Consider the following 24994-nt stretch of genomic DNA (forward strand, 5'->3'; position numbering starts at 1 on the left):
ATGTTTTCCTAATTTGAACCAGTGTGGCTTCTTTTTGGTTCCAAAGACCATCCCCGTCATAGAGATTTGTTTGATAAGTCTCGAGAAAACTATTTTTTCAGGGGTTAAACAGTTAAGGAAATTGCTGGGCGAAGTGTATTGGGACAGTTATTATCACATTCTTCTGTTATAAAATATGACATAATTTTCTTCTTACTCTCCCGCTCTCTCTCGGTCTCTATTTCCTATTGTCATAAAGAAGATCAACATTGTGGTGTACTTGGAGTGACTTAACATTTGAGTGTTGCCATATTTTTATGTTACTCTCACAATAGTTTCAAGGGGGAAAATACACATCTACACTGTGTAGTGTCAGATATATTTGTTTTTGATATCTTAAGCCTATTAAGGTTTTCCTTTCAAGAGACAATTTTACAATAATGCATTGAAAAAAAAATTGGGTCACTTTTTCATGGGCTCTTTAACTAACAAAGATCACTTTAATTCACTTCAACTGAATAAACTGTTCACACACAAAAAACTTCCATACAAGAAGATAATAATATATACATGTAATCTTTGTAATTCGCAGCTCATTGATAGGCCATTCACTTTAATTCTGCTTAAACTTATGTTGTGGTATCCTTTTTTAAATCTCAAATTCAAATGATTAGCACAAATCACTTTTTCCCACATTGTAATAAATTTCTTAAAATTTGAATTATTTATTATTGTAATTTAGTGTTGATTTTATGAAGACGGTTTGATTTCACGAATTTTTTATTCAAATTAAATTGCTGCGGGAGATAATCGCAATTTCTTTTTGGTGTTCACTTAAGATTCGAAATTATCATATTCAGTTTTTTTTTGGTTCTGTATTGTCGTCGCATTAATAGCTTCTGTTTATTGCAGTGTTAAATGAGAAATTATTTAATTGCAAAATTAAAAAAAAAACGTCTGTTTTTTTTAACAGATCTACTGGGGCTTATTAATTTTGATATTGTATTTAATATTTATGTTTGTTTTATTATATGACTTTTTGTTGTTTTATTTATTTCTGTTTTTTAATTGTTCTAATATCAATTATTAATTCTTTTAGTATCACTTTTTCGGAATATTTGTGGGACTTCTATTGTCGATCCTCACGGTTTGAAGTCAGACGCCTAACTAATATTGATATAGCAGAATCTTAAAAGGTTGGCGCACGTTTTTTTTATTGTATTTCGTTGGCATTTTTGTTTTTGTCTTTAATTTACCATTTGATAAACGTTATTATTAAACAATAGCCAGTTTGTAGATTCTTAAGAGAACATAGAAGTTGGTAGAAAAACAAATGGCATATCCCTCTACCACCACCACAACAATCATTAAGATTTCACACAAAACATTTTCCAAGCGAATTTTCATTCTTGTTTGTTTTGCTTCAATTTTTTTGCAAATAAGGAGATAAACTTCTTAGTTAAGAAAACAATTGATTGTAATCATTAGTAAAAAAAGAACAACAACAAAACAAGTTCACACAAGACTAACTGAACGCTAAAAGTGTTGACGTTTTTGTTTAATTAATTAAACCTTTTACGTATAATTGAAAGTAATTACATACTTAAGTTTTGCATGTGTGTGAATGCATAGAAATATACATAATTTGAATAAAATGTGATACACCGGTTAAATGGTACTATACTAAGTCAATCACTTTGGCAACCCTGAAAATTTTGAAAGAATCTGAAGACAAAGACCTTGCATATATAAGACAACCCTGCACTGAAAAATATATTGACCTAATATGGAAGATTATACAACTTAAATTTTAGGACTCGAAATTTACGCAATGCAAAGGACAAAATTCTTTAAAATAATGACATTTTAATTAAAAATTTAAAATAAATTTAGGACACAAATCTTGAAATTTTGCGTCCCTCTGTTGAAGTTGTAGATCTTTGAAGTAAAGCAAATGTTCCTTAAAATGAAGAAAAACATTTTTAATTCAAAGAAATCGTCTTTAACTCAACTGACATATTAAATTTTTAAATTTAAGATAAAAACGGTTCAAAAATAGTCTAAGACTTATTTTAAGGATTTGCATCTTTGGTTTAAAGTTTTTTCTTAGCATTAAGAAAACAGTTTTTACTTTGAAGTACTTGGCATAATTTGGATTTTGAAACTGGAATTTGTTTGTACATGAATATCTTTATTAATATATCGCAAACTGAGAATCAAAATGAGATGAATGAGATCTGTATCCAATTTTAATTTTATCGATCCTAGATTTAAAGCCAAGGACGTCCGTAAAAAATGTCTTTATTTTAACGAAGCCGCATCTTTGGCTCAGAATCAATACCAAAATCCTTAAAGGAAGGTCAAAATCTTTGGATCCAAGTAAACGTTTTTTGAGTGTGTTCTTATTGAGAGAGCAAACATCAAGGCTACAGAGGGATATGACAGATATGTCCAGGAAAAACGAAAAACCAAAATCCATGTTCCGATAATCGTAATTGGACATCACAAGATTTCGGAATTTCGGGATTTCGGACTTTTTATATGTTAACTAGTGAACTCTTGCCCAAAAGGACTGATATCCTCATTGTATCTAAACTCAAGACTGAGATTTAAAAATGTTGTAATTTTCATAAAAAAACCAAATCAAAGAGCAAACGGTGCGATAATATGATCTTAGTACTAGGCTTTTATATGGATGGCCTTTTGTAACGATTTTTACAGAGAGATCAAATGTCAAGGCTGTAGATGGCGCTGCAAGAGCAGTTGCCATTCGAACCAAAAATAATGTACCAAAATTAGGAGAAAATTCTACCAAAAAACTACCAAACAAACAATTTTCTATAGAAAATTTTGCAAAATTTTATTTCTATAGAAAATTTTGCCAAAATTTTATTTCTATAGTAAATTTTGGCAAAATTTTATTTCTATAGAAAATGTTGTTAAAATTTTATTTTGTACAGAAAATTTTGCCAAAATTGTATTTTTTACAGAAAATTTTGCCAAATTTTTATTATTTACAGAAAATTTTGTCAAAATTTTATTTTGTATAGAAAATTTTGCCAAAATTTTATTTTGTATAGAAAATTTTGCCAAAATTTTATTTCTATAGTAAATTTTGCCAAAATTTTATTTCTATAGAAAATGTTGTTAAAATTTTATTTTGTACAGAAAATTTTGCCAAAATTGTATTTTTTACAGAAAATTTTGCCAAATTTTTATTATTTACAGAAAATTTTGTCAAAATTTTATTTTGTATAGAAAATTTTGCCAAAATTTTATTTTGTATAGAAAATTTTGCCAAAATTTTATTTCTATAGTAAATTTTGCCAAAATTTTATTTCTATAGAAAATGTTGTTAAAATTTTATTTTGTACAGAAAATTTTGCCAAAATTGTATTTTTTACAGAAAATTTTGCCAAAATTTTATTTTTTACAGAAAATTTGGTCAAAATTTTATTTCTATAGTAAATTTTGGCAAAATTTTATTTCTATAGAAAATTTTGTCAAAATTTTATTTTGTACAGAAAATTTTGCCAAAATTTTATTTTTTAGAGAAAATTTTGTCAACATTTTTTTGTTTAGAAAATTTGCCAACATTTTATTTCTATATAAAACTTTGTCAAAATTTTATTTTGTTTAGAAAATTTTGTCAAAATTTTGTTTCTATCAAAAATTTTGCCAAAATTTATTTCTATAGAAATTTTTTTTATTATAAATTTGCCAACGTTTTATTTCTATATAAAATTTTGTCAAAATTTTTTTGTTTAGAAAATTTTGTCAAGATTTTATTTCTATAGAAAATTTTGCCAAAATTTATTTCTATAGAAATTTTTACAATTTTTTTTCAAAATTTTATTTCTATAGAAATTTTATTTTGTTTAGAATTTTTTTTTAAATTTTATTTTGTATAGAAAATTTTGTCAAACTATTATTTTTATAGAAAATTTTGCCAACATTTATTTCTATATAAAATGTTGCCAACATTTTTTTTCTATAGAAATTGTTGTCAAAATTTTATTTTATATAGAAATTTTTGTCAAAATTTTATATTGTTTAGAAAGTTTTGTAAAAGTTCTATTTTGTATAGAAAATTTTGTCAAAATTTTATTTCTATAGAAAATTTTGCCAAAATTTTATTTCGGTAGAAATTTTTGTCAAAATTTTATTTCTTTAGATAATTTTATTTCTATAGAAAATTTTGTCGAAATATAATAAAGGGTGATTTGTTAAGAGCTTGATAACTTTTTTAAAAAAAAAACGCATAAAATTTGCAAAATCTCATCGGTTCTTTATTTGAAACGTTAGATTGGTCCATGACATTTACTTTTTGAAGATAATTTCATTTAAATGTTGACCGCGGCTGCGTCTTAGGTGGTCCATTCGGAAAGTCCAATTTTGGGCAACTTTTTCGAGCATTTCGGCCGGAATAGCCCGAATTTCTTCGGAAATGTTGTCTTCCAAAGCTGGAATAGTTGCTGGCTTATTTCTGTAGACTTTAGACTTGACGTAGCCCCACAAAAAATAGTCTAAAGGCGTCAAATCGCATGATCTTGGTGGCCAACTTACCGGTCCATTTCTTGAGATGAATTGTTCTCCGAAGTTTTCCCTCAAAATGGCCATAGAATCGCGAGCTGTGTGGCATGTAGCGCCATCTTGTTGAAACCACATGTCAACCAAGTTTAGTTCTTCCATTTTTGGCAACAAAAAGTTTGTTAGCATCGAACGATAGCGATCGCCATTCACCGTAACGTTGCGTCCAACAGCATCTTTGAAAAAATACGGTCCAATGATTCCACCAGCGTACAAACCACACCAAACAGTGCATTTTTCGGGATGCATGGGCAGTTCTTGAACGGCTTCTGGTTGCTCTTCACTCCAAATGCGGCAATTTTGCTTATTTACGTAGCCATTCAACCAGAAATGAGCCTCATCGCTGAACAAAATTTGTCGATAAAAAAGCGGATTTTCTGCCAACTTTTCTAGGGCCCATTCACTGAAAATTCGACGTTGTGGCTCGTTAGTAAGTCTATTCATGATGAAATGTCAAAGCATACTGAGCATCTTTCTCTTTGACACCATGTCTGAAATCCCACGTGATCTGTCAAATACTAATGCATGAAAATCCTAACCTCAAAAGAATCACCCTTTATATAGAACATTTGTAGAAAGGAATATTTTACAAAATCTACCAAAACATCAAGCATTCTACCAATCTACCAAACAGTTAAAAATCTACCATTTTTGATAGAACCGTGGCTGCAAGTCGACAGAATTCCGTCTATTTTTCTCAACAAATAGAAAAATTTATACATTTCTCGCCAATATCGTAATTCTTTCTCCCCAAGGACATTCAGTATCGGAACATTAACTCCACATTGCCCGGTTTCGCAATATACATTTGTAAGTGCTTTAATACAAATGTATATTGCGAAACCGGGCAGTAAAAATGGAAATGATCGTCGTCTGCGAAATACACAAAAGTCCACACGCAGAGAAGGAATATGATCACCCCAACCATGTTTCATGAGCAAAATGTTGCTTTTTCACGGAAAAAATGTAACATGTTTGTCGACACCATGTTATTTTCTCGCTAATTATGTATCTGATTTCGGAAAGCATGCTATGTTTGACGAGAAAAGAAAATTTTTGCTACATGATCGCCGTGAAAAAGTAACATGGTGCTCTTGAAGTATGTTTGAGGTGATCATATCCCTTCTCTGGGTGCAGGCCCAGATTTCCTGTATTCCCCCTCACTCCTGGCCACAAATATTATCTACGGTTCTCTAGAAATAAATAAAGTAAACTCGATATCATTTAAAAGTATACCTATATTTTGTTCAAATAGCTTTAGATATATCTCCCAACAAATTTGAAGGACTTGTAATGATAACGAAATGTTTTCTTTGCTTATTTTTATAGAAATATTTTCTTATTTTTTATCAATAGTAATCTAGAAAATAAATTAAGATAATTAATTACCTTTTGAAATTATGATTATGCGAAAAAATATGACACTGATGTTGATCAATTTTGCGATAGGCAGCAGCTTTTAGCAATTTTCGACACTTATCGAAGATAACCAGAGTTCTATACATTATTGTGATATATGAAGATTAACATTTATAGCTGTTGTATAAACACTGTAGAGTATATGTTTTTTGGGAGAAATGTGATAAGAGAATTATATTGACGAAGTTGACGATGAAGTTATATTTTCTTTTGTAAAAAAATTGTTTTTTAATAAAATACTAAGCAATTATTTAGCTTTGCATTGTTGTAGTAATTTTTTATCATTGGCATTATCACATTATTGTTTTTTTACTATATTGGCAACTCTATAATTTCACAATTTCTTTTTCTAAGAATTGATAACAGCGAAAGAAACAACTATGTTCATAACACGTGTCGTTTTTTTTGTTTACATATCACAGCTGTTATAAGTATATGATTCGCCAACTCTCTTTACTTTCACATACTCTCACTTCATAAGCTAACAACAACACGACTTAGATATCACAATTGATGTGTGTACATTTGGGTCTGTACACACTAAGAAACTAATTAAATTCATTGTTCTTTTAATTATCGATTAAAACAAATTAAGATTATTATATAAACAAATGCGATTCATACAAATTGATAATGGTCTTTTTACTATATTGGCAAATCTATAATTTCACAATGTCTTTTTCTGTGAATTGTATTTTTTATTAATTACCAGCACTTATTTAGTTTTATATTATGGCAGTAATTTCTGTTATTTTTGACCCATCATATTTCATTATATTGGCAACGCTATAATTTCAGAATTTCTTTTTCTATGTATTGATAACAATAAACGCAACAACAACAACTATAGTTCATAACACGTGTCGTTTGTTTTGTTTATATATCACAGCTGTTATAGGTATATGACTCGCCAACTCTCTTTACTTTCACATACTCTCACTTCACAAGACTAACAGTAACAACAACACGACTTAGATATCACAATTGATGTGTGTACATTTGTGTTTGTCCACACTAAAAAACTAATTAAATACATTGTTCTTTTAATTATCGATTAAAAAGATAAAGATTATTATACAAACAAATGCGATTCATACAAATTGATAAGAGATTTTTCAATAAAACATTCATCGATATAATTTAAATGTGACGACGACGTCACATGTATCAAATAACATCGTTGTTGCTGTCTGATTTGTTACCACATTAAATAAACTTGTGAGTGAGTTTTTTTTTAAATAAATCATGATAATGAATCAATAAACAGAACAAAATAACCAAGCTTCGTGGGTTTTTTGAGATTGTCATACTTTTCTTTGGGTGGTAGGTACACCAGGTGTAATATTTTCACAGATTCGCTCAATACGATTAGTCCCTACCGACTGTTGCTGTGTAGTTCACGTTACTGACGCAATCCCATTGTAGAGAAATGCATTCTGAATTTCGAATAATAATAATAATCATTATATATTATGGGAAAATAAAACCGGCAATCATTCATTTGCAATGTATATAACGTAATTAGTTGCATTAGTATTTGGCTTTGGCGACGTTGATGTTCATACATATTTAGTATCGGTCATGGAGCTCAGTTAGTTTTAACAAATCCCTTCTATCTATCAGAATGTCTATGTCAATATCAAATACTCACGAGGTAGAATGCCACACCGCCAAACTATAGCCAATCACAACCATTTGCTATTCATTCCAGATATTCAAGACACTATCGTTTGCTTTGCAAATACGGTTTTTTTAGTTACACTTGTTTTTTGTGTATTTTTGTTTTGTTTTATAAAATAATATGTAATTGCGGTGGAATTATTTTAGAAACCTGTTGAGAGGAAAAAGTTAATTCAAGAATATTTGAACAGATGTTAAATGTTTGATTTTTTTTGCATATTGCATTTATTATTATTTATGTTATTGTATGCTCATATATAGTCGCCAATTTCGATTGTAATGTGGTGGGGATTATTAAAAAAAAAATAATACTAATTACTAATTGAATTTAGCCACTGTGTTTTTTATTGAATTGTTATTTTTTTGTAGAACACAAAAATCTTTAATGAGTTTCTTGTCGTGAGATAGAGATACCAATAGTAGATTACATCGCAAACAATTCATGAATGTCACCAAAGAGCATAGCGAAATATAAGTTGATTTTTCTCAAAAGAATCACAAATAATTGTTGGTTGTTTGAAAGTAGGGTATTCAATAAATTATTTATATTATTCGGTCATTGGCTGTTTAGATTGAAAAAAGAAATTGATTTACAATTTTAAAGGTCGGTTTGACAAATCAGCCGATCGCATATAAACATTTTTGCCGCACCTTTAGTGAAAATTTGGTTTAAAAGACGATAATACAGTTTTGTCGTTAGTTTCCAAAAGGATGGTATTATACAACTTTTACGGGGATTCCTATAAATTTAAGTTTTAAGTGGGTACAGACTGAAATCTCGACAGCATTTAGTGAAAATATGTTTATTTAAATCTTAAAATGCTTATATTTGTTACATTTCCTGCTAAAACACAGTAATTTTCATCCAAATTGATTCCTTACTATGTTTTTATAATAATTTAGTAAATATCACATAGAAAAAATATTTCCAAAATATTTCCAATTTAAAACCTGTTTGAAACTGAAAATTTAATCGATGTATGAATTTTAAATTTACTATTTTATATGTATAATAAATGCGGTTATTTATACACTGAAAAAATATTTACGTGATATTAAAGATTACGCAACCTAAATTTTAGGGTGCGAAATTTACAAATATTAAGGACAAATTTCTTTAAAATAATGAAATTTTAATTAAAATAAAGTTTATAATATTTCACCCAGAAAAAAGGGGCTCTAATGCCAACTGAACTTTATTTTAGTTCATGAAGATTAGTTGATTTTAGTTAAATTTTGCACAATATGAGTAAATGTTCCTTAGTTGAATAATTTTTTGCTAACTTTAATAACGTGAACTAAAAATAAGAAAAAAAGTTGTATACAAATATAGTGCACAATTTTACTAAAAAATAAAATAGTTCATATTTTCAGATGGCAGAAGTTTGCTTAAATTGAGTTCATAAGTTTCTCAAATGAGTAAATTTTACTAAAATTGTACCTGTCTCGAACTTCGTACAGCGCTAAAGACATTTTAACAATTTTTAAATTCAGTTTTTTCTTCCAACATATGAAATTTTCTTAAACAACAGAAAAAAATTAATTATTTTTAAAAAATTTTCTTCAATTTGACAAAAAGTATTAACTTATTTGTAACATGTTGCAATTAGAAAACTATTTTAGTTAACATTTTCTAAAATAAACCTATATTTTCTTCCACGGTGGGGTCACTTTTTCTTGGTTGTTGCTTCAAAAACAAAAATTTTAATTTAGGACACAAATTTTGTTCTTCCGTTAAAGTCGCATGCCCTTGAACTAAGGCTAATTTTCCTTAAAGTAAAGAAACAGATATTTCATTTAAAGAAATTGTCCTTAAATTAACTGAAATATTGAAACTTTAGATTTAAGATAAAAACGCTTCAAATATAAGCCAGCACTTATTTTGAAGATTTAGCATCTTTGGTTTAAAGTTTTTTTGAAATTAAGAAAACATTTTTTACTTTGAAGTAACTTTTATAATTTGGATTTTTAAACTGGCATTTGTTTGTACATCAGCACCTTTATTAATAAACCGCGGTCGCTAAAAAATTTCTTTATTTTAAAGAAGCCGCATCTTTGGCTCGGAATCAATACCAAAATCCTTAAGGGAAGGTCAAATCTTTGGATCCAAGTAAACTTTTTTTGAGTGTACCATCATTTTCGTGGTTGAGGCAATTTCAATTAAAAAAATTATTTGGATCAATAAATTTCGTGATTGGATACGCAAAGATAAATACAATGAAAATTTCATTAGTTTCGTAGCAGTTTGGATAAATTTAATTTAACTTTTTACCAGCGCCGAAAAAACATATTTTTAACGGCTTCGTCGAAAAGCAGCCGTAGCTAGCGAAAAAGTACCTTTCACTTCAGTGTACTTCATAAATTTTTGGTAGATAAATAAAAATAAATTTTTACAAAATTTTCTATAAAAAAAATTGACAAAATTTTCTATGGAAAAAAATGTTGACAAAATTTTCTATAGAAATAAAATTTTGACAAAATTTTCTATAGAAACAAAATTGATAACATTTTATATGGAAATAAAATGTTTACAAAATTTTCTATAGAAAAAAAATTGACAAAATTTTCTATAGAAATAAAATTTTGACACAATTTTCTATAAAAATAACATTTTGACAAAAATGAGAAATGAAAAAAAAAATAAAATTTTGACAAAAATTTTCTATAGCAATAAAATTTTGAGAAAATTTTCTATAGAAATAAAATTTTGACAAAATTCTCTATAGAAATAAAATTTTGACAAAATTTTCTATAGAAATAAAATTTTGACAAAATTTTCTATAAAAATAACATTTTGACAAAATTTTCTATAAAAATAAAACTTTGACAAAATTTTCTATAGAAATAAAATTTTGACAAAATTTTCCAAAAGAAAAAAAAATTTTGATAAAATTTTCTATATAAATAAAATGTTGAAAAAATTTTCTATAGAAATAAAATTTTGACAAAATTTTCTATAGAAATAAAATTTTGACAAAATTTTCTATAGAAATAAAATTGTGACAAAATCTTCTATAGAAATAAAATTTTGACAAAATTTTCCAAAAGAAACAAAAATTGATAAAATTTTCCAAAAGAAAAAAAAAATGATAAAATTTTCTGTAGAAATAAAATTTTGATAAAATTTTCTATAGAAATAAAATTTTGACAAAATTTTCTATAGAAATAAAATTTTGACAAAATTTTCTATAGAAATAAAATTTTGACAAAATTTTCTATAGAAATAAAATTTTGACAAAATTTTCTATAGATATAAAATATTGAAAACATTTTCTATATAAATAAAATGTTGAAAAAATTTTCTACAGGAATAAAATTTTGACAAAATTTTCTATAGAAATAAAATTTTGACAAAATTTTCTATAGAAATAAAATTTTGACAAAATTTTCCAAAAGAAAAAAAATTGATAAAATTTTCTGTAGAAATAAAATGTTGATAAAATTTTCTATAAAAATAACATTTTGACAAAATTTTCTATAGAAATAAAACTTTGACAAAATTTTCTATAGAAATAAAATTTTGACAACATTTTCTATAGAAATAAAATTTTGACAAAATTTTCCAAAAGAAAAAAAATTTTTGATAAAATTTTCTATATAAATAAAATGTTGAAAAAATTTTCTATAGAAATAAAATTTTGACAAAATTTTCTATAGAAATAAAATTTTGACAAAATTTGCTATAGAAATATTTGTTTGGTAGAGTTGTGGTAAAATGTTCTTAAATTTTTGGTAGATTATTTTGTGCACGAGTGGTAACCGTGGTTACGACACATTGTTAAGGATCAAGCCTTGGCGGGGAGCCACCGTGGTGCAATGGTTAGCATGCCCGCCTTGCATACACAAGGTCGTGTGTTCGATTCCTGCTTCGACCGAACACCAAAAAGTTTTTCAGCGGTGGATTATCCCACCTCAGTAATGCTGGTGACATTTCTGAGGGTTTTCAAAGCTTCTCTAAGTGGTTTCACTGCAATATGGAAAGCCGTTCGGACTCGGCTATAAAAAGGAGGTCCCTTGTCATTGAGCTTAACATGGAATCGGGCAGCACTCAGTGATAAGAGAGAAGTTCACCAATGTGGTATCACAATGGACTGAATAGTCTAAGTGAGCCTGATACATCGGGCTGCCACCTAACCTAACCTAAGCCTTGGCGGCTTTTAAATGTAAAAATTATTAAAAATTGTGTTGAGTGAAAAAGTCCCTACATTGTGCCCCTACGTCCCTACAAGACGCTAAATATTAGAAAAAAACCTACATGTGGAGAATTCCCCTTACTTTTGGCAACACTGATTTATTTTCTTTATATACTTCTATCCTAAAAAATCTGAGGATTTCTACAATGATATCCCTAAAGATTATCTCTCTTCTATTGTTATTCTTTAGCTGCCGTATGCAAAGTGTATGACCTTGGGAATTGAAACGTTTTTATCTGGCATTACTGCCACGTATTTTATAAATATTAGCATATTTTTAGGAGCTGCTAAAGTTAGCAGAGTTGCCGTTTCAATTTCATTAATTGACAAACATGGTAATACGATATATATAACTTTGTTGCTTCAGAAAATTTTTCGAAATTCGGAAACGCAAAATTTTCTTTTGACCATAATTTCTTAATCCTGAATCTTTCAAACTTAAATATTGGTAATATAGTTCTCTTTACTAAGAAGTTCAAATTAAAATTGTTTGGAGTCTATGAGGATCTCTATATTTTCGTTACGATAAAATAAATTCTTGCAATTTGCGAATCCGCATATCAGGACATGGGTGATAGTTTTTCATTACTTACGGAAACTACGGTTGCATTCTAATAGGACAATTTTTTCATATGGGACAATATGTAAACAATCTATAACATAGTCCTAGCGAAAATTTCGCAAAATAATAATAAAATATCAAAGAAAATAATAATAAAAATAGCGGAAATTCCCTTAGATCAGCATACCTGGCTTTAGCATTAATTTTTTCTGAACCCATGAGAAATGTGTGACTATTGTTTGGTATCAAATATTCCGGAGGCGTTATAATCGATTACATATTATTTTCCTCAGATGAAATAAATGGCTTAACACTGGCACAAACTAAATTTAGTATTTTTACTAGCAAATATTTCGTTAGGATGCTGCTTTGATTGTTTATATTTTTACTTCATAAATTTATTTCTTAATGTAATTCACATGTTTAGAATTTAGTACACTATAAATGTGCACGAAATACGTCTGTGTCTTCTCTAAACTGATAAGAAAACTATGGAAAACTGAGTCATAGGAACATAGTAACGTAGCAAATGTAATACTAGTTTAAAATAGTACAAACAAAAAATGTGTTATCAATAAACATAACATATAGTTCCTCTTTGATTTCTTGGCCAAGTTCAAGGTTTGTTTTCAATTATCAGTTCATATGGTGAACTACATTAAAAACGTGTAAATTTGTTTGAAATTTGTAATTTTTTAATAAAAGTAAAATAAACAAAAAAATACACTTTCATCGAAATAAGTATTTTCCAAAAAAGACCGGAATTTATGAAAAATGATTTTATTAATTTAAGTAATAAAGTTTGCCAATTATAAAAAAATGTATGTAATTGATTTTTCATTATTATTACATTTGTCAGTGAAAGGGAGTTGATGTCCTGCTTGTTTGATGCTTTTAGAATTTGTAACGACTGACTATTATAATGCCAGAGAATGAAGCCGACCCATTTTTATCGGCGACTTGACGGCTAAGCCGATATAAATTTTTATATTCGGCGGCGGACATTTATCCATTATAAAATCAAATTAAGGTTATCGGAATGCTTATTAAATTAGTTGTACAGCCAATCTTACAATCAAATTTACATATCATTCATATCTTTTGAGCAAGATTTTTGCGAAATTATTGTAGAAACCTAACATTGAATAATTGTGACGGCTTCGACTTCCAAAAAAGGGTCAGCAGCGGCTTCATTCTCTGGTTGTGGCATTTTTAATATTGCTCTCTGCATTTGGAGATAGTGAGAGAGATAAGATATATGATAAGAGGAACCATATTATTATAACAAATTAATTCTTAACTAATTTGCCATTGGCATAGAGTGGCCACGGAACTTTACATAACATAAGATTGTAGAGACTGGGAATATAAATCTGCGATATAAAAACTATCCCTATCTCGTAAGGACTGAATAGTCTAAGTGAGTCTGATACATCGGGCTGCCATCTAACCTAACCTAACATGTAAAGGGTGATTTGTTAAGAGCTTGATAACTTTTTTTAAAAAAAAAACGCATAAAATTTGCAAAATCTCATCGGTTCTTTATTTGAAACGTTAGATTGGTCCATGACATTTACTTTTTGAAGATAATTTCATTTAAATGTTGACCGCGGCTGCGTCTTAGGTGGTCCATTCGGAAAGTCCAATTTTGGGCAACTTTTTCGAGCATTTCGGCCGGAATAGCCCGAATTTCTTCGGAAATGTTGCCTTCCAAAGCTGGAATAGTTGCTGGCTTATTTCTGTAGACTTTAGACTTGACGTAGCCCCACAAAAAATAGTCTAAAGGCGTCAAATCGCATGATCTTGGTGGCCAACTTACCGGTCCATTTCTTGAGATGAATTGTTCTCCGAAGTTTTCCCTCAAAATGGCCATAGAATCGCGAGCTGTGTGGCATGTAGCGCCATCTTGTTGAAACCACATGTCAACCAAGTTCAGTTCTTCCATTTTTGGCAACAAAAAGTTTGTTAGCATCGAACGATAGCGATCGCCATTCACCGTAACGTTGCGTCCAACAGCATCTTTGAAAAAATACGGTCCAATGATTCCACCAGCGTACAAACCACACCAAACAGTGCATTTTTCGGGATGCATGGGCAGTTCTTGAACGGCTTCTGGTTGCTCTTCACTCCAAATGCGGCAATTTTGCTTATTTACGTAGCCATTCAACCAGAAATGAGCCTCATCGCTGAACAAAATTTGTCGATAAAAAAGCGGATTTTCTGCCACTGATTTTGGTAATAAAATTCAATGATTTGCAAGCGTTGCTCGTTAGTAAGTCTATTCATGATGAAATGTCAAAGCATACTGAGCATCTTTCTCTTTGACACCATGTCTGAAATCCCACGTGATCTGTCAAATACTAATGCATGAAAATCCTAACCTCAAAAGAATCACCCTTTAGATAATTCTTGCTTTGGACATACGTTGGTGGAACTGAAGACCTATATTATGACATCGAATCCTACATACTGCCTGTTACTATTTCTACACATAAATTACGTCCATCGGAGCTCGATATTAGCTCCGTTCAAGAACGCGATAATTTTTGATTCGTTTACACCAAAAAGCCAGTCGGCAGTTAAAAAAAGACTACATTTGGCAGTTATTAAATAGAGAAATATCAAGTTTTTGATAGAGATTTCATCCCCAGTAAAATCTTGCAAACCATATCATACGATGCCAGCTGGTTGTTGATAAGAAACAAAGCACCAATACAATGTACATGTTCCTCAACTGGAAGTTTAATAGAGGATCCGTTTTTGTTTTTGTTTTTAATATATTTAAATATTTGAAAACGTGAAGGTACGAATAGTTATTGGATGCCGTTCGAGTATTTTCAGCAATTTTAAGCAAAGAGAGTAAAATACACTCTTACCCTCCTGCTAGTTTTTACGGGATATTTTTTACTGGAAAATACGCGAACAGACCTTTTAAAGTTCAGCGTATGGCGTGCTTGTGTATTTAAGGCGCACTCAATAAGACAGAAACAGATTCCCTTAATGTCATGCATCTATTGTCTTTAGACATTTTGGCCAAGCACTCAGGTGCAACAACGGCTGCGCGGTTGCGCGAGCTATCGCTGTGGTCGGCAAAAAGGTACGGTCACAGTTCGGTCCTCAAAATAATGCCAGATGTGCCTAACGTAGTGGATTACTGGCGAAACCACTTTTCGACAAAAAGTTTGAAACTATAATTCCCAACAGTGAGGCGTGGTGTACACAGACCTCGGAGAATAAACGATATATAGATTTCTATACTGATGGCTCCATTTTTGCGTAGAATTCTATCGGATTGAGATCTGAGATTTTGGTGGCTATTGTGCAGTAGATATGAAGCGAGAAAACTCTTTTTTAAGCCATTACTGGCTGACCCGTGCTGAGTGCGATGGCGCTGAGTCCTGTTGGAATGTCCATTGTCTGCGGTCGAAATGTTTTGCTGTCCAGGGCTTTTGGAGATTTTGTTGATCATTGTGCAGTAGATATGTAGCGAGGAACCTTTTATTTTCATGTTTAAAGGGTGATACGGTGAAAATTTGGTCAAGGGAAAACGCGTGTAAATCGGTGAAATCGTTTATTTAAAAAATCAAATTAAATTTCTTTTTCAAGTTCAATTAGTATAAAATTCAGGAAAAATATTCAGTTAGGCTTTCGCTTTTCCAAATCCGAATTGCTGGGCCTCACGCTTGACACCTGCCATCAGATTTTGTACAGCCACCTTGTCCACCTTCTTCGCCGCAGAAAGCCAGTTTGCCTTGAACTGCTGCTCGTCCTTAGCAGTTTTTTGGTCTTCTTTAGGTTCCGCTTGACAATAGCCCAGTATTTCTCAATTGGGCGGAGCTCTGGCGTGTTGGGAGGGTTCTTGTCCTTGGGAACCACCTGCACGTTGTTGGCGGCGTACCACTCCATGGCCTTTTTACCGTAATGGCAAGATGCCAAATCCGGCCAAAACAGTACGGAACAACCGTGTTTCTTCAGGAAATGCAGCAGACGTTTATTAAACACTCTTTCACGTAAATTTCTTGGTTGACATTCCCGGAAGCTATGAAAATGCTGCTTTTCAAGCCACAGGTACAGATGGCTTGCCAAACCAGATATTTCTTTGCGAACTTTGACAGTTTTATGTGCTTGAAAATATCTGCTACCTTTCCCTTTCCTTTTGCCGTAGGTTTCGTCGTCCATTACCACGCAGTCAAACTTCGTCAGCATCGTCGTGTACAGCCTCCGATATCGCGCTTTGGCCGTCGTATCGCGATTTGGAGTCACTACCTTTTTGTAAGTCGATAGTCCGGCTCGTTTTTTGGCTCGATGCACGGTTGTAGACGAAACACCCAGCTTATTTGCGGCATCTCGGAGAGAGAGGTTAGGGTTTCGCTTGAAACTACCGGCAACTCTCTTTGTCGTCTCAGGGGCTTCCGGTTTTCGATTTCCCCTCGATCCAGACTTCCTGGCTGTCGACAAACGTTCCCCAAACACTTTAATTACATTTGTAACGGTTGATTTGGCAACTTTTAGCGATTTTGCCAGCTTTGCGTGCGAGTAGCTCGGATTTTCGCGATGCGCGAGCAAAATTTTGATACGCTGCTCTTCTTGCTTGGACGGCATTTTGACAACTGAAGAGTGCATTCCAAAATCAAAATAGGAGCAACATTCTACACACACACCTTCAAAAAGAGGGGTGTTCAGGTTTTTTAAATGCAATATTGAAAGAAATACGTCAAGTTTATATTGACCGTATCACCCTTTAAGCCCTTAAATTGATATAGACCCCATAACATATAAAGTTAGATGTGCATTACGGAACAGAGAATGAAGCCGACCCATTTTTGTCGGCGGCGGCGGACACTAAATTTTTGCCTCCGGCGGCGGCGGCTTGACGGCTGAGCCGATATAAATTTGTTCACTCGGCGGCGGACAATTATCCATTACAAAATCAATTTGAAGTTAATCGAATGATAATGAGATTAGTTGTACAACCTATCTTACAAACAAATTTACTTTTCGTTCTAATTTTCTGAGCTAAATTTTTGCTAAATTATTATAGCAGCTTAAATATGATTGGTTGTGTTCAAAATTTTGGAAAAAAATACGTCAAATATATATAAATTTTTCTGATTTAAATCGACATTTTTGATTAATTGGCGGCTAAATTTGAGTCGAGATGAGTCGACATATTCGGCGGCGGCGTCGACTGGCAAAAAATGGTCGGCGGCGACTGAAATCGGCGGCGCGACTCGGCGGCTTCATTCTCTGTTACGGAATTGTGTAACATTTGAATCACTGTGAATGTATTTATGTACAATGTGTGAATCATTTTTCTAATATCAATGTTCAGAAAATACTTATATTACCAGTTAATACCTCTTAATTCTAGATATTTTTTCAATCTAGCCTATTTTTAGCACTCTTTAAAGATCTTGACGTAGAGTAATTGAATTAAGAATTTATGATGGCATGTCCGTAAACAATCAATTATTTTTTGATGAATTGCAAATCAATTTATTGTAGTATATACTCATGTATATAGAATTTTACAAATCAAAGTGTCTACTGTCTAGCTAATGTAATATAATACTATCTGGCATAAATTACTATAACAAATATAAAACTTGAAGCTTTAAATTGCCAATTACTTGCCATTGGAAGAGTAGAATTCACTTACTGCATAGTCAGCAAAAAAATTGTTGTGCATGATATAGGAGGGCACGGCAAAAATAAATTTACAATATATACTAAAATTTAATAGTGTTACGTTTTTCGTTTATATATAAAGGGTGATTCTTTTGAGGTTAGGATTTTCATGCATTAGTATTTGACAGATCACGTGGGATTTCAGACATGGTGTCAAAGAGAAAGATGCTCAGTATGCTTTGACATTTCATCATGAATAGACTTACTAACGAGCCACAACGTCGAATTTTCAGTGAATGAGCCCTAGAAAAGTTGGCAGAAAATCCGCTTTTTTATCGACAAATTTTGTTCAGCGATGAGGCTCATTTCTGGTTGAATGGCTACGTAAATAAGCAAAATTGCCGCATTTGGAGTGAAGAGCAACCAGAAGCCGTTCAAGAACTGCCCATGCATCCCGAAAAATGCACTGTTTGGTGTGGTTTGTACGCTGGTGGAATCATTGGACCGTATTTTTTCAAAGATGCTGTTGGACGCAACGTTACGGTGAATGGCGATCGCTATCGTTCGATGCTAACAAACTTTTTGTTGCCAAAAATGGAAGAACTGAACTTGGTTGACATGTGGTTTCAACAAGATGGCGCTACATGCCACACAGCTCGCGATTCTATGGCCATTTTGAGGGAAAACTTCGGAGAACAATTCATCTCAAGAAATGGACCGGTAAGTTGGCCACCAAGATCATGCGATTTGACGCCTTTAGACTATTTTTTGTGGGGCTACGTCAAGTCTAAAGTCTACAGAAATAAGCCAGCAACTATTCCAGCTTTGGAAGACAACATTTCCGAAGAAATTCGGGCTATTCCGGCCGAAATGCTCGAAAAAGTTGCCCAAAATTGGACTTTCCGAATGGACCACCTAAGACGCAGCCGCGGTCAACATTTAAATGAAATTATCTTCAAAAAGTAAATGTCATGGACCAATCTAACGTTTCAAATAAAGAACCGATGAGATTTTGCAAATTTTATGCGTTTTTTTAAAAAAAAAAGTTATCAAGCTCTTAACAAATCACCCTTTACTACTACATGCCGATAATACAGTTTTCCACACATTAACGTACGAATCCCGATATGCACATCTAGGGAAAATTTCGTTTGTGTGTCGCGGTTTTGAAATGTATTTCTTGTGGGAGCAAAATGTAAACAGTCGATAACAACATCTCGTGAAATTGTTAACAGCAAATATATAGCAAAGCATTTCTTATGGATAGCGGAAATTTCGGCTGGAAGTGCATACCGGCCTTTATCGTAAAATAATATAAACTGAGTGTTAATTCTGCTAAAGCCTCATATATCTTCTACCCATAGGAAATACAAGACCATTAGAAATTTATAACATAGTTATATTTGCTAACGAAAATTCAATGAAGCGTTTTTGTCGATTATTTACAATTTACACAGAAAAAAATATCACCAAAATATTTCCAATTAAAAAGTTAATTGAAGTTGAAAATTTTTTCAATTAATAAATTAATTGATACAATTAACTTTTTAATCATGATAGAAACATTAAGTTAATTAAGTCAATGATTGAAAATTTTTAAATTTTTAATTAAAAAATTAATTGATACAATTAACTTTTTAATCAAATTCGGAAGACTAATTCTGTTAACCCTTTCACTACCGAAATAAACCTAATGTTAAAAACTTTAATTTTTCTTCTGTTTTTACTTGTACTACCAGCATGTAGAACAAAACTTGCCATTTGGCGCTATTTGGCCTATAATGTCCTTCAAAGTGTGAGCAAAAATACAAAAAAGAACCCGAAAAAGTGTCAGCTATAGTTTTCGTATGAATGTCCATTTACTAGAAACATACTGTAGAAAAATTGTCTCAAATTTTCGTATTTTTCGTTTATTTCTAAAGAAGTTTACAAAAATGTATTTTGGACCTCACCAATATAGAAAATATTTATAGGTTATTTAGATTAAAGCCTCTACTTTAAAATAACATCGAGAAATAAATCAAAACTAAGTGGAAAAATAGAATTTGGTGTCTTTTTCGAATGTCCTTCAAAGCGGACATCGGTAGTGAAAGGGTTAAAAAAAGTGCTGATTTTTTTTTTAATTTTTAATTAAAAATGTATTTCAAACAATCATTTGTTAATTCAAATAAAAACTCTAAGCCAATTCAGAAAGTAATTAAAAATAGTTACCTTTTTTAATTAATAAATTAATTGAGTTTTGCAATCAACATCAATTAAATTTTTAATTGAATCAATTAAAAAATTAATTAAAATTTGCTGAAAAAATCAATTAATTTTTTAATCAAGAATTTTTTCTATGTCCAATTAAAACTGTGATTGATACTATCATTTTCGTGATTGAAGACATTTCAATTAAAAAATTGGATCAATTAATTTGGTGATTGAATCAGAAAAAATTTTTTTGTGTGTAGAATACATTTAAATATTGTATTTCCTTTAGCGGAAATTTAATTTTCTTGCAAATATTCCTTATGACAGTATTTCAATTGGAATTTCAGTCAGAATTCCATAAAGAGTAATCAAAACCGGTCGGTGAAAACCGGTGGACCGGTTTTTGGTTTTGCACCGATTGTCGGTTTTGTACACTTCCAACATAGTTTTCGTCCAAACTATCAAAACAATATCAGAGATAATTCAATGAAATATAAACAATTGGTTTTTGTTCAATTTGGAACGTATATTTTGTCAACAAAATCTATGACATTACGTACGTTATTACCTTTGGGTAAAACCGGTTGTGCCGGTTATTTATTTTTTAAAACACCACCTACCGGTTTCAAAACATGGTCCGAGAAAAAACGACGACCGGTGTTGATCACTCTAGTTGCAAACCAGGCTTTGAGTATAAATAATTTCTTGCCGTTTTTACACATCCATAGCGATTGTCGTTCGGCGGCCTGACATGAAGTTATTGTAATGAATGACATTTTTTAACGAACAAATACGGGGATTGCCGACAAAGAGACCATTCAAACCGGTACAGTAGGTATATAAGCACATCTCATTTAAGAAAATTATGCATATAAGAAAGTCATTAAAACACCATACCCTAGTTTTCTTTTGAATAATAATTGCCTATAAGAAAAAACGCATATAAGAAACAAAAATTGTGTATTTTACTGAGTTTCTTATATCCGTTATCCACCGTATATCTCATTGATGGAAATTTCGTTTGTATAATAATAAATTTTCTCGAGAAAGAATAATACAATACCAATTATGTTAAATGATTAATGCACACACAAAACTCAGTGAAAGTGAAATAATTCAGTAGTTCGTACTATTCGGTGGTGAATTACTCTCGACATTAAACTAAATCATTTGTTATATTTGCCAAATTCTAAATATATAATTGGATGGACGATTGTTTCAATAAACGATCACATCTGGTGAGATTTTTTATGTTAAAGCAATGAGATTAATTATTGAACATTTATAAGGGATTCACTCCCTTATTGGGAATGGTTTAAACGGTAAAGCACAAAAAAGTTAAATGCAAATCGAAGGCTGAGAAAACTGGTGCATGATATCCATTTATCTAAAATGTGTTTGGCAAGTGGGGGCAAAATGTAAATAGTCGATAACGATGTTAAAAGCATATCAGAAAACAAGCATACATTTGTTACACGCAATGTTTGCTAGAGATGCGTACCACATTTTATAGTCACTATATATTTATATAGAGTTGCATACCAAAGAGTTGAAGCCATGTTGATATTCAACGGCGAAGTATTAAAGCAGTGTGTCTATGTTTCAATGCATTTAATAATGCATGTACTATGTTATCGATGAAAGTACAGTTAAAAGAAGTTTTATACTGATAGAGCGAGAGAAAAGAGAAACTTCAAACTGAAGATCTTAAAGGTAAACAAACCAATTTTAGATTATTGCCACTAACATTGTTGTGTTATGTTGACGTCGAAAATGAGAGACATAGCTTTCAAATACAAAACAAAAAAAAAACTAATAAACGTGACCACGCGTTACGGCAAGTTTTAGAAGATACATTTCATTGGTTTTCTAGTGCAATGCACGCGAAAATGCAATGAAAATTAAATAGTGAAAACAAATTCAATTTTTTTGCATAACAATTTCACTTTCCTATTTTAAAATTATGCAATATTTATCAACATTTTTAGAAAAGGTTTAAATACTTACTCCAAACTAAAATCCATTCTGAAGTATTGATAGTGAAACTTCTTTATTTAAACTACAACTATTTTTGTATTTATTTGGTTTTAATGACTTCTTTAGAAACAAAATATTTTGTTTTTTTTTTTGTTTGTTTAATTTTGTTTGTTTTTATTAGGACAACAGAAATCTCAATTCTTTGATTCGCTTTTTTTTGTTCTTATTTTTTATTACACGATGCAATTATCACGATTTTATCACTTTGTAATGCTTTCCGATTGCTTGTTTCCAAGTAAATGATGGCCAAAAACTTAGTTCTGCTGTTAATAAATACCCCGGCATATGAACGCTTTCAAATACCAACTACTCTTTTATAAACGACGCAACGACATTTTTACTCACTCGTAGTGGCAGTCATTGAATGACGTTGTCACATACACGTACCTCATGCAATATCCAACAACGTTTGTATGTGTGGATATAAAGTGGATAAACCACTTGCATGCATGCATGTATGTTTTTATGCTCTCAATAATGGATCTTTATTTACATTCAAGTGAGATATGTCGCCAAGGTATGCTGTTTTCCACAATTTGATTTATTTATTCATTTATCAGAGCATTGTAAATTCTTACTTCAAACCCTAATGCATCATTACACTCAAGTTGGTGTGAAGAGAGTGAGAGAGAGAGAGTGCGAGGAGAAGAAAGCTTTAGCATTAATCTCGTAATGTGTAACCTTTTTGACATAACCTCATAGTAGTTCTCACCAGATGTTCTTTATTTTATATGTATTTATACACTCATTGTGGAAATTAGCGCTTAAAAGTTGCAATGCAGAAAGATATAACATTTAAAAAATATTAAACTTATGCACATCAGTGCTCCATGTGTTTTTATGGGAATTTTCATTTCAGTAGGTAACGGATATAAGAAACTCTGAAAAACAAAGGTACGTGTTTTCATATAGGAATTTATTGTTCATAAAAAAAAAGAAAGAGTGATGTTCTTATATGCATATTTTTCTTATATGAGATGTGCTTATATACGTTACGTATCAAAATTAGACATTGATATACCAACAAAAATCTATATGATCAGGAAACGAATTTTTCCAAATTTTACTTCTTGAGCTGAAGCAAAAAAAAAAAAACAATTTATCTAAAATTTTAATTGCACTTTTTTTACGGAAAATGAATAGAAATATATGTAAAAAATGTCTTATGTGACATAGCATATTAGTTGACAATACACCCAGAAAAAAAGACAACTAATTTTTTTATATCTGATTTAACTTTATTTTAGTTCATGGAAATTAGTTGATTTTTGTTAAATTTCTCCAAATGTGAGAACATTTTTCTTATTTTAATTATTTTTTGGTTACTTTAATGACATGAACTAAAAATGAGAAAATAAGTTTTATACAAATGAAGTACACAATTTCACAATAGTTGACAATTTACTAAAATGAGTGAAGATTACTTAAATTACGTTCACAAGTTTCTCAAATGAGAAATTTTTTCTTATATTCTGTCTGTCTTGAACTCCATATAGCGCTATTTTAATAACTTTTAACTCCAATTTTTTCCTTCAAAATATTCAATTTTCTTAAACAACATAAAAAAATTAATAACTTATTTGTATAATGTTGCAATTAGTAAAATATTTTTGTTAAAATTTACAAAAAACAAAATCCTATAGTTTCTTTCATGGTGTGTTGACTTTTTTCTGGGTGTATTCATGTCATTCATTAATATCGTTTCTATCGATGATTGGCATCACTGTTATCTGTTGCATTCGTCAAGCCACAATATTTGTGAGAGCATACAAAACATGTTTTGACGAATGTGCCATTTATCCATTTGCTAGAAGTTGCAGGGGGCAAGGGGAAACTGGATAATAGATAACAGCGTACAAAAAGGGGCTCGTCTCTTTCACATACATTGAACAATAAGGGTATGTGAGTGTGTATTTCTCTTGGTATGGTGTGATTAGTTTACCAAGCAGACAGCAACGACGCTTAAAAGCTTAATGTAGTTTTTTTCGTATGAGAGATATGAACGAGGTGTTACGTTAATAAAAGTGCATGTACAGATAATTCTCACGAATATCACCAAATGGGATAGAGTTTTTAACTCATGGATTGATGGGATAAGAGGTTTTAAACTAGATTTAATGATGCTTCCATTTGAATGTCCATGATTTTATTCCCTTTACCTTAGGTCACACACACATCGATAGTGATTGTTTGTAGAAAACGAACATGTGTTCGTCTTAAGCCGAAATTTTGTTTGCGTGTCAATAACACAGTTTTGCCATGTATTTCTTATGGGAGCAAAATGTAAACAAACGATAATAGCGCCTCACGGAAATTGCTACTGTAAAAGAACAAAACTAATATTCGTTTTCAGAAGACCCGAAAGAGTTTGAGATGAGAGCATACCAGTGCTTAAAAATATGAACCAGATAAGGCCCAAAGGCTATTTTCAAACATTGGAAATAATGCTATGCTATATTTAATAGATATTGAAGATCAGCTACGTAATATTTATAATGAAAGAATGAATGATAAGCTGGAATCTAAGCTGAACATGGCAACTTGTAAGATAACTGCGTATTAAGGGGTGTATTCAAATCAGCAGATTCTTTGGAAATACATACAAATGACATGCTTTTATTTACAATTTCAAAAGAATGCTTTGTACGAAATTAGGATTAGTAATTTCAGGCTACTACAAAGTCCATGTCTGACGGTAATCGCCGAAAAGATA

At 30.9% G+C, this 24994-nt stretch overlaps 1 protein-coding gene across 3 annotated transcripts in view; it reads right to left on the reverse strand.

Annotated features, from left to right (window-relative positions):
- Nucleotides 1-22513, reverse strand: part of Treh (Trehalase) — a 57066-nt gene extending 34553 nt beyond the window's left edge. Inside the window, exon 1 of one of the 3 annotated variants that reach the window (XM_075310570.1) lies at nucleotides 22252-22513. In XM_075310570.1, coding sequence (XP_075166685.1) covers nucleotides 22252-22268 — 17 coding nt within the window. In that variant the 5' untranslated portion in view covers nucleotides 22269-22513. Of the gene's footprint in view, nucleotides 1-5958; nucleotides 6090-7639; nucleotides 7699-22251 lie in introns of those variants that run through there. The other 2 variants (XM_075310569.1, XM_075310568.1) reach the window with 2 other exon arrangements.
- Between the last annotated feature and the right edge of the window lie 2481 nt (nucleotides 22514-24994).

This window comes from Haematobia irritans, chromosome 5, assembly GCF_050003625.1.
Source record: "Haematobia irritans isolate KBUSLIRL chromosome 5, ASM5000362v1, whole genome shotgun sequence".
NCBI classification, from domain to species: Eukaryota; Metazoa; Arthropoda; class Insecta; order Diptera; family Muscidae; genus Haematobia; species Haematobia irritans.